Source organism: Aegilops tauschii, chromosome 3 (genome assembly GCF_002575655.3).
Source record: "Aegilops tauschii subsp. strangulata cultivar AL8/78 chromosome 3, Aet v6.0, whole genome shotgun sequence".
Taxonomy (NCBI): Eukaryota; Viridiplantae; Streptophyta; class Magnoliopsida; order Poales; family Poaceae; genus Aegilops; species Aegilops tauschii.
Genome location: NC_053037.3, coordinates 308,050,449 through 308,058,839, shown reverse-complemented (window position 1 = coordinate 308,058,839; position 8,391 = coordinate 308,050,449). Strand labels below are relative to the sequence as shown.

The 8,391-nt window shown below is 46.1% G+C and overlaps 2 protein-coding genes across 2 annotated transcripts; one reads left to right on the top strand and one right to left on the bottom strand.

Annotated features, from left to right (window-relative positions):
* Window positions 1-887: 887 nt before the first annotated feature.
* Window positions 888-3,047, top strand: LOC109774596 (uncharacterized). The gene is made up of 4 exons (XM_020333341.4): window positions 888-1,114; window positions 1,191-1,266; window positions 2,484-2,612; window positions 2,791-3,047. Exons 1-4 carry the CDS (start codon window positions 975-977, stop codon window positions 2,893-2,895), a joined length of 450 nt encoding a protein of 149 aa, XP_020188930.1. The 5' UTR covers window positions 888-974; the 3' UTR covers window positions 2,896-3,047.
* A 46-nt stretch (window positions 3,048-3,093) lies between these two features.
* LOC109774585 (AAA-ATPase At3g50940) lies at window positions 3,094-6,931 on the bottom strand. Its single transcript, XM_020333331.4, has 2 exons — window positions 3,756-6,931; window positions 3,094-3,663 (listed from the first exon to the last, which is right to left on the bottom strand). The coding sequence occupies exons 1-2, from the start codon at window positions 4,743-4,745 to the stop codon at window positions 3,196-3,198; spliced, it is 1,458 nt and encodes a 485-aa protein (XP_020188920.1). The 5' UTR covers window positions 4,746-6,931; the 3' UTR covers window positions 3,094-3,195.
* Between the last annotated feature and the right edge of the window lie 1,460 nt (window positions 6,932-8,391).

Sequence of the window (8,391 nt, the reverse complement as noted above, 5' to 3'; positions counted from 1 at the left end):
TGTCAAATAGTTTTAGATTTTTTTTCGAAATGTCTAAATATGATCTTTTCAGAGTTGATCTCACGATCTCACCTAAATATGAGATCTCATACAAGTCCCAATGGAAGGCTTGCCTGAAGCATCTATAGTGACGGGCCGGTCCATTATCGCATACCTAAAAGAAAAAAAAGTAGATCAATAGGGGCAGCAGGAATCGACCATAGGATGGATCAGTTGTAGTGCGCTGATGCTAGCCACTGTGGCATCGTCTGGTTCGCGTTAACCTAGTTTGCTGCGACGTAGTTGAAGAAAAATAGTTGGTCTTCCATGGATTCTTGTTTTTTTTTGTTTTCTCACCATTTTTTCTTCGTTTATTTCTCTGTTTTTACTACCCTTTCCTTTTCTTTCCCTTTTCATTGTTTTTCTTAGGGTTTCTTTGTTTCTTTTCCGTTTTACTACCTTTTTTTCTTCATTTTCTTCGGTTTTGTTTGTTTCTTTTCACGTTTTTCATTGGTTTTTATTTTGTTTTCTCTTGGGTTTTCATTTTTTATACACATTATATATATTAATAATTTTCAAAAAATATTAAAATTTATTGAATGCATGGTCAACATTTTTTTGTACACATTTAACATTTTTTTAATGCTTGATTAACATTTTTCAAGTACCAGATTAATATTTTTTGAATATAAGATCACCACTATACATATTTAATATTTTTTTAAATTCTTGTTTAAAAATTTCAAATACAAGTTTAACCTTTTCAAATGCATGATTAACATTCAGGCGAGTCTTCTTCCATCGGACTCGCTTGAAGCGAGGTATAGCCGCACCCGCGGAAATGCGGGCGAGGATAAACTTAAGTGGGCCGCGTGCCCATACATAATCGGGCCTCCTTTGTACAGCCTTCCAGTCACTCCGTCGGATGGCTCCATTGCACAGCAGGAGGAGGAACGGGAGAGGAGAGGATTCCTCAACCCAGTAGCCACCGGCCGATGGCGACGACGGCCACGGGGTACGGCTGCTCGGCGGCGCTGTCGTTCCCGGGGAGGGGGAGCTCCTTCGCCGGTCGCTCACCCCCGTCCCGCGCTTGCCTCACCTCCTCCAATCCCAAGCTCAGGACTCCCGCTCCTAGGTACGCTCCGCTTCTCCTTGTGTCGGATTCAGCTCAGCGATGCCTAAGCAAATAAGGCTGTGTGCTCTCCTTGCAGCCTGAGGGTTTCATATCTTCGTAGGGGACTCTATGTCTGTGCGTGCTCCGGCGACGTTGATCCGGATGCCTCGGAGGTGAGACACCCCCACCCCCCACCCCCGGCCAGGGATGAACTGGTTTCCGTGCTGCCTGCCTTTTGTGCTCGTGGTGGTCAATGAAAATTGGACTAGTTAACGGTGGTTAGCGATTCTGCAACTGTGGATTTGACAGCAATATGAACTACAGTTAGCTGCTTCAAATACCTAGTACTCCCTAAAGAAAGAAATGTAAGATCGTTTAGATCACTACTTATATTTATTTACAGAGGGAGTAGTTAACCAATTACTAGGAATTTGGACCTGAAATAAAGTTTACCACATAACGCAGGGATATATATATAACATCATCCATGTGTCAACCTGGTGTCAACTCACTGGTCACGAGAGGCAGCAGTGTACAATACCTTGCAAACCACTACTCTGAATGATGCACAGTGTTCAATATGGCCGTCGTTATCAACCTTAAGCTTGTCAGATTATTAGAATGAGGCGTGGCTTGCGAGCAGCTCCTTTTATGCACCGGTTGAGATCACTAGTTGAATACGCTTGTGCAATCCTATTCCAGTTCAAATTGAAAAGCTAACATATCATAGATGATGTACCTTTTGCATTCTTTCAGTTTTGTACTTTTAGGCATTTTAAAATGGCAGATTTTGCCAGCCCCCACATAAGTTGGCACAAACCATAGCTGATGAATTGGGTAGACTGAAAGCTGAATGATGTAAATGTCCATCCTTATATCATATATACTACTCCCTCCTTCCCAAAATATAAGACGAAATTGACTTTACACAGTCTTTGATGCAAGACTTTGACCACTAATATATAATAAACTACATGGATTGAACATGTATAAATGGCATCGTCGTATTTGTCTTGCCAAATAATTTTATTTCAGATGTCAGTCTACTAATTCTATAGACATATAATACGTGAAAATCATAGTCGAAGTTCTACAACGAAGACTGGAAAAGTCAACTGACGCCTTATATTTTGGGAAGGAGGGAGTAACAGAGTGAATTGTATTGTATGAAAACACACTTGTTGCCACACTGGTGGGAATAACTGAACAGAACTCTTGTTCTCAATGGTGGTTGAGTCACTTTGAAATGGTGATACTTTTGATTGAATCTTACTTCTGTATTTTTTACACCATTTACCTATTATCCCTGAAATTGAAGCATCATACCGCGGATTAACCGGTTGGCTGGAATGGCTTTAAAACAACATACATTTCTTATGTGATATTGCAGGAAGCTAGTTTTGATATAAAGCTTCCTAGAAGAAGCTTGCTTGTTCAGTTTACATGTAATAAATGTGATGCAAGGACAAAACGTTTGATAAACAGGGTGGGCTATGAAAGAGGAACAGTTTTTCTTCAGGTAAATTGTTCAGTGTGTTTATTTACTTAATTTGTACAGCCAACAGCTTTGCTTATATTAGTACGGACCTTATCTGCCTACCGCTCTCTTTTTTAGTATTAAAACAAGACCATGTCTATGCTCATTTATTTTCGGAGATATGCTGTTCATTATTTTCTAACATGCACTGCACACACAGTGTGCAGGGTGCCAGGTGTATCACAAGTTTGTTGACAATCTTGGTCTAATTGTCGAGTATGACCTACGAGAAGAAAATGGTGTGAACACTTGTACTGAAGACTGATTTGGAGAAGTGTTATTAGAAGCCAGACATGCTAAGTTTCCTCTAAAAACATTAGGTTTGAGTCTTGACAAAATTGATTATTTCAACCTTGTTGACTGCTTATATTGAACAGTATTTCTGCATTGAAATAACTACCAATACTGAGTTCATAACTGGGTTTATATGCACTCAAATAGTATAACTGTTCACAATACCAGATTATTTTATTGTTACCAAAATTGATCTCTTATTATAGCAAAATGATACATTGTTGCTCGAAGTTCCTGGCACTAATTGTATGATATTCACACTGTATACACATCATTCTTTGCTCCCATCTTGCTGATCTTCATTATCTGGGACATCACTTTTCGTCATCATCTCCTTCTCTTGTTCTTCCTCCTTCGCCACCTGGTCCACATTTTCCGGTTTGCCAGCGCCATCTTTCTTTCTCTTGAGGAACTGGATAAGACCTTTGAGTGCGACGTCCGTCTCTTCATTCCTCATGAGCACCTCTGCGACCTCTGCTGGAGTCACCATGACCTCCTTGATCAATTCTTCTATCTCCGGGTATGTGGCATGGTGATCTATAGAGTGGTAGTTGGAGGCCAAGATTCGGAACGACTCTGGGCAGCAGTACCCCATGTGAATGTGCATGTCCATCCTGCCAGGGCGCAGAAGCGCAGGATCGAGCCTTTCTTTGTAGTTTGTTGTGAAGATAATTATCCTCTCCTCCCCACTTGTTGACCAAAGCCCATCAACGAAGTTGAGTAGCCCGGATAGTGTCACCTGTTGGAGATAGCACATAGGACATCAGAATGGAAAGAAAACTAAGGAACTAAGCAATGCAAGGGAAATATCATTCCAAGTATCTATCTAACCTTGTCCTCTGAAGGGTTGGATTTGGTGCCCTCCTGACCTTCCTCCCGCTGTTGCAGCTCGACAGTGCAGTCGATGTCCTCAATGACAAGAATTGACCGGTTGGTCATCCCGATGAGCAACCTCCGAAGTGTTGAGTTCCAGTTGACCTCAGTGAGCTCAAGATCATATACATCAAATTTGAGGTAATTGGCCATTGCTGCAATCATGCTTGACTTGCCAGTCCCAGGTGGGCCATACAGCAGGTACCCTCGTTTCCATGCCTTGCCGATCTTCTTGTAGTATTCCTTTCTCTTGACAAACCTCTCGAGATCATCCATGACTGACTGCTTGAGCTTGTGATCCATGGCAAGCGTGCTGAAGGTTGATGGGTGGTGGAGATCAATGGCAAACCATGACTCACCTTCGTTCATGTAGATCTTGAGCGTCCTGTTCTGCTCTTTGATTTTCTTGGCCACGGCGAGGATGTGAGGGAGGTAGGAGGTAAGTGCTTTGTCCTTGTGCTTCCTGTGGAAGCTCATCTCGAAGGACCGGACCTCAAGCTTGAAATTGCCGCTGCCGCCACGGCCGTTGGTGTTGCTGCTGCTGGCGCTGGAGTTGTCCCGGCAGACAAGGCGCCACTTGAACTCGGTGCCCTCATGGACATCGGCCATCTCTTCGCCCTCCTCCATGCTGAACATCATGCTCTTGGTTTCGTCGACGCGGCTGACCCGGAGGCGCTGCATGTCGGTGTTGATCCGCGTCGCCAGGTACGCCCGCGCGGCGTCGTAGAGCTGGTTGTTGGCCCACCCCTCGGTCTCCTCTATGATGATGGTGTGCTGGGAGGACATGTGCGAGCGAAGGTAGCCCATGCCGGAGAAGAGCAGGTCACGCACCTCGTAGGGCACCAGCTCGTTGACGACGCCCCGCACCAGCATCGCGGACGCCGCGAGGGAGGCCGCCGTGGTGACGGCCTTCTTGTACGACTCCATGGCCTTGTCGTAGGAGGCCATGGCCGGCGGCGGGCTACGGGCAAAGTCACTCCTCTGCTTTTGCCTCTCACTTTCCTTCAAGACCAAGTAGTGCTGGGAGATTTGAACCTTCCAAGCAGTGATGGTGCTGGTCGGTGTTGAATGGGGGCGTTTAGCTGGCGCGCGGTTTTATAGCTGGCTTGGTTTGCGTCGAAGTGGTTGGGTGACGGGCGAGTCAGTCAAGCTAAATAACATTGGTCTGAGTGGTGCGTTGTCCAGAAAGGAGGCCTTGGCCAAAGTAGAAAAATGGCATCACACTACTTGGTGGGGTTTTTTCTAATGGCACGGCCATGTTCCTTGGGTGGCCGTGCTAAACAACGCCAGAAATGGCCTCGAAGCCGAACCGACTACCTGCTGGACCCCCACTTTGAGTTTGAGGAGATGGTTGTCTCTTCATGCCTGCTGTTGAGTAGGAGTACTAGTACTAGTATTCCTGTTGATACTCGAATGCGTTGTCGATAAACCAATGATGTAGTATGTGCTTGAGAATCATGACCATATTTGTTTCCAAGGCCTCCGGTAGTGAAAGCACATGCTTTTGTTTTTGGTGCTGTCAGGTACTGTAAAAGAATGTATTACACAAACGGGCGAATTTCCTGTTCGAATTTGCTTTTTATTATTGGGCACTCTGTTCAAATTTGTTGAAGTTGCACTACACGAGGAACACGTATGCACGATTAACATGCTGCCTGATAGACACAGATGGGATGGTTGCGGGAAAACCCTTGCAAATGCACACGCATAATGACGTTTTTTAAATTCTTTTTTGGAGCCTTGTGCAGGGTAAAGCAAGTTTACAACTGTCTGCATAGACTTGTAGCTGTCGGCAGTTGGCTGCGAGTTTCCGTAGGAAATTTCTGCAGCGCTCACAACCGTCTACTACGTGTTTCCTTTTGGTCTCGTGTCCCCGTCACGTTTCCATGCCGAGCATCCGCGAGAGTCCGGCTGCTGCTGACTAACAACGGTTGACGCCCGAGTAGCATTGATTTAGGTAATCGTGCAGGGGAAGGAAGGGATTTTTCATTTCATTTTCGTGTGTGTTGCCACCCTCAAAAAAGAAAAGGGAAGGAAAGAAAGTGCGTGTGTTGCCAGTTGCCAAAGTTTCCCTCCGTTGGGGGATGCAAGTTTTTTTTCGACAAAGAGTGGATTTTATTGGCTAAAAAAGGAACATCAAGAGAATACATACCCTAAGAGCACACACCCGGCCTCTGCAAAGCTAGGACGCACACAGCCAACATCAACACACACACACACAAAACACGCCGGCAACAACAAAGTCATAATAGACCAAAGCTATGCGTAGGCGGGGAAAAATATAAAAGTACAAAGTGATCAGATCCATTATAGGCAAACTACAACAATGACCATATCCACACCATCCATCTCATGACACCACATAGACGACGGAGTTTTTCAACATCAACGCCTTCAAGAAAGAAGTGACACTCAAGCGTCGTCGTCACCGGATCCAACCACCAAGGTTAGGATCAAGGTTTTCATCATGAAGAATCAATCTGAGCATATCCGAGCAATGCCTTCAACAAGGTAACGATGTAAAATACATCGCCATTGCCAGGTACAACCAGCTTGGGTCAGACCAAGGCTTTCACCCCGGAGCTCGTGACCTGATGCTTAGTAGCACCATCGAAGTCATCAAGTGTTGTCGCCATCACTTTTCCACAATCCCAGCAGCTACGTGTGATGTCCGCCGCCGCCGCTCCACAACCATTCCTTTGTGTCAAGTCGCCGTCCATAATTTGTATCTCACCGTCGAAGTCAACCAATGGATCTTGAGATGAAGACTCCCGAAGATCTTTCGGTGACCTCCGCCGTCGTGGAACCGTAGGAGGCCACAGCAGCATAGTCTGCATGCATCCCCATTCGGCCGATCAGATCTGAAACACCACCACCAAGCCATGGACTTCAGCGTCACCGGTGATCAGAGGATGGCTTGGTGGCTTGGTGAGGTCGGGCGCGACCCGTTGCCGATCCGGTTTTTTCAGACCTGGCGAAAGCTATCGAGCCATTCAGCCAAGGCCTCCGGAATCCATAGCCGTAGAATTATCGCTGGTTGCCAACCAAGGGAGCGCTACAACTGGAGGAGATCCCGTCGGAGCAGCCGCCCAAGCCGCTGAAATCAACCAGCGCTGTCACCGCGCCTGCCAGAAACCTGCCACCACACCGCTGCCTTGCCCTGCAGGCCTGAGCGCTGCGCCGCCACGAACGGGATCTGGCCGTCCCAACCTCCTAGCACGAGCGGAAGAAAACGCCCCGCCGCCACCGTCACCGGAGCCTGGCGAGCTTTGCTGGCCGGTGCCTCTGGCGGCGGCGAGACGAGGGAAGAGATTGGGGCGAACGACCGGCGGCGCGATTGGACGAGGGGAGAGATTGGGGGATGCAAGTAGATCGATGCATTTGCTTTTGGGTCACCATGACATGACAGTCTGAAGGGGTAGCTCAGTTTATGAATCACTTTTTACACAGATATTGTGATCTTTGGAAGCGAATGAAGTAGGCTGGGCCAGTGGATCGGCTGCACCCCTGCGCACTCCATTCTGCAAATCTGCATCACATAATTCTCTTCTTTTCAACATAGTAAATCTACGCGTACACCAGTCCTATTATGTATGGTTATTACTGATTTTTCATTTAATAATAATATGGTTATTGAAAGCTGAATAAAACTGTTGCTTATTGATGATTTGGTGCGGCATACAAGAGTATATAAGAGGGTACAAACCGACTTGGGGTAGGGGTACAAAAATGACTTGGACTAGAAGTCGTATACCATAATGACTACTCTAACATCCCCCGCAGTATCAACGGCAGGCTCGACGACGTTGAGACTGAAACAGATATCTTGAAACGGCTTAGTAGGCAGTGCCTTGGTGAAAATGTCAGCAAACTGAGCCGTAGAGGGAACATGAAGCACCCGAACCTGACCAAGAGCAACCTTTTCACGAACAAAATGAATATCAATCTCAATATGCTTTGTGCGTCGGTGTTGAACTGGATTGCTGGTCATGTAGACTGCTGATATGTTGTCACAGTAGATAATAGTGGCCTGCTCAATAGGCCTGTGTAGCTCGGAGAGTAACTGCCGAATCCAGATTGTATCTGCAACGGCATGTGCCACAACGCGATACTCAGCCTCGGCCGACGAACGTGAGACTGTAACCTGTCTTTTCGAAGACCAAGAAATCAAATTGTTACCAAGAAAAACACAAAAACCGGAAGTGGACCTTCGAGTGTCAGGACAACCAGCCCAGTCTGCATCAGAGTTTGCGGTAAGCGAGTTTGGAGAAGAATTATTGAGGTGGAGACCATGATTGAGAGTTCCTTTTAAATACCGAAGAATGCGTTTAACATGATTATAGTGAGGAACCCGGGGATCATGCATATAGAGACATGCTTGTTGAACAGCAAAAGAGATTTCAGGACGAGTAATGGTGAGATATTGGAGAGCACCTGTTAGGCTACGATAGAGAGTAGGATCGGAAAAGGGTTCACCGGTAGCCGAAAGTTTAAAACTAGTATCGACAGGAGTGCGAGATGATTGACAGTCAAGCATACCAGCACGATTAAGAAGATCAAGAATATACTGGCGTTGGGAAAGAAAAAGGCTGGA

Coding starts and splice junctions, on each gene's coding strand:
- LOC109774596 (XM_020333341.4), top strand. CDS start 975: ATGGCGACGACGGCCACGGGGTACGGCTGCTCGGCGGCGCTGTCGTTC. Junction 1,115..1,190: donor CTCAGGACTCCCGCTCCTAG/GTACGCTCCGCT, acceptor CTCTCCTTGCAG/CCTGAGGGTTTCATATCTTC. Junction 1,267..2,483: donor TTGATCCGGATGCCTCGGAG/GTGAGACACCCC, acceptor GTGATATTGCAG/GAAGCTAGTTTTGATATAAA.
- LOC109774585 (XM_020333331.4), bottom strand. CDS start 4,745: ATGGCCTCCTACGACAAGGCCATGGAGTCGTACAAGAAGGCCGTCACC. Junction 3,664..3,755: donor CCAACCCTTCAGAGGACAAG/GTTAGATAGATA, acceptor TATCTCCAACAG/GTGACACTATCCGGGCTACT.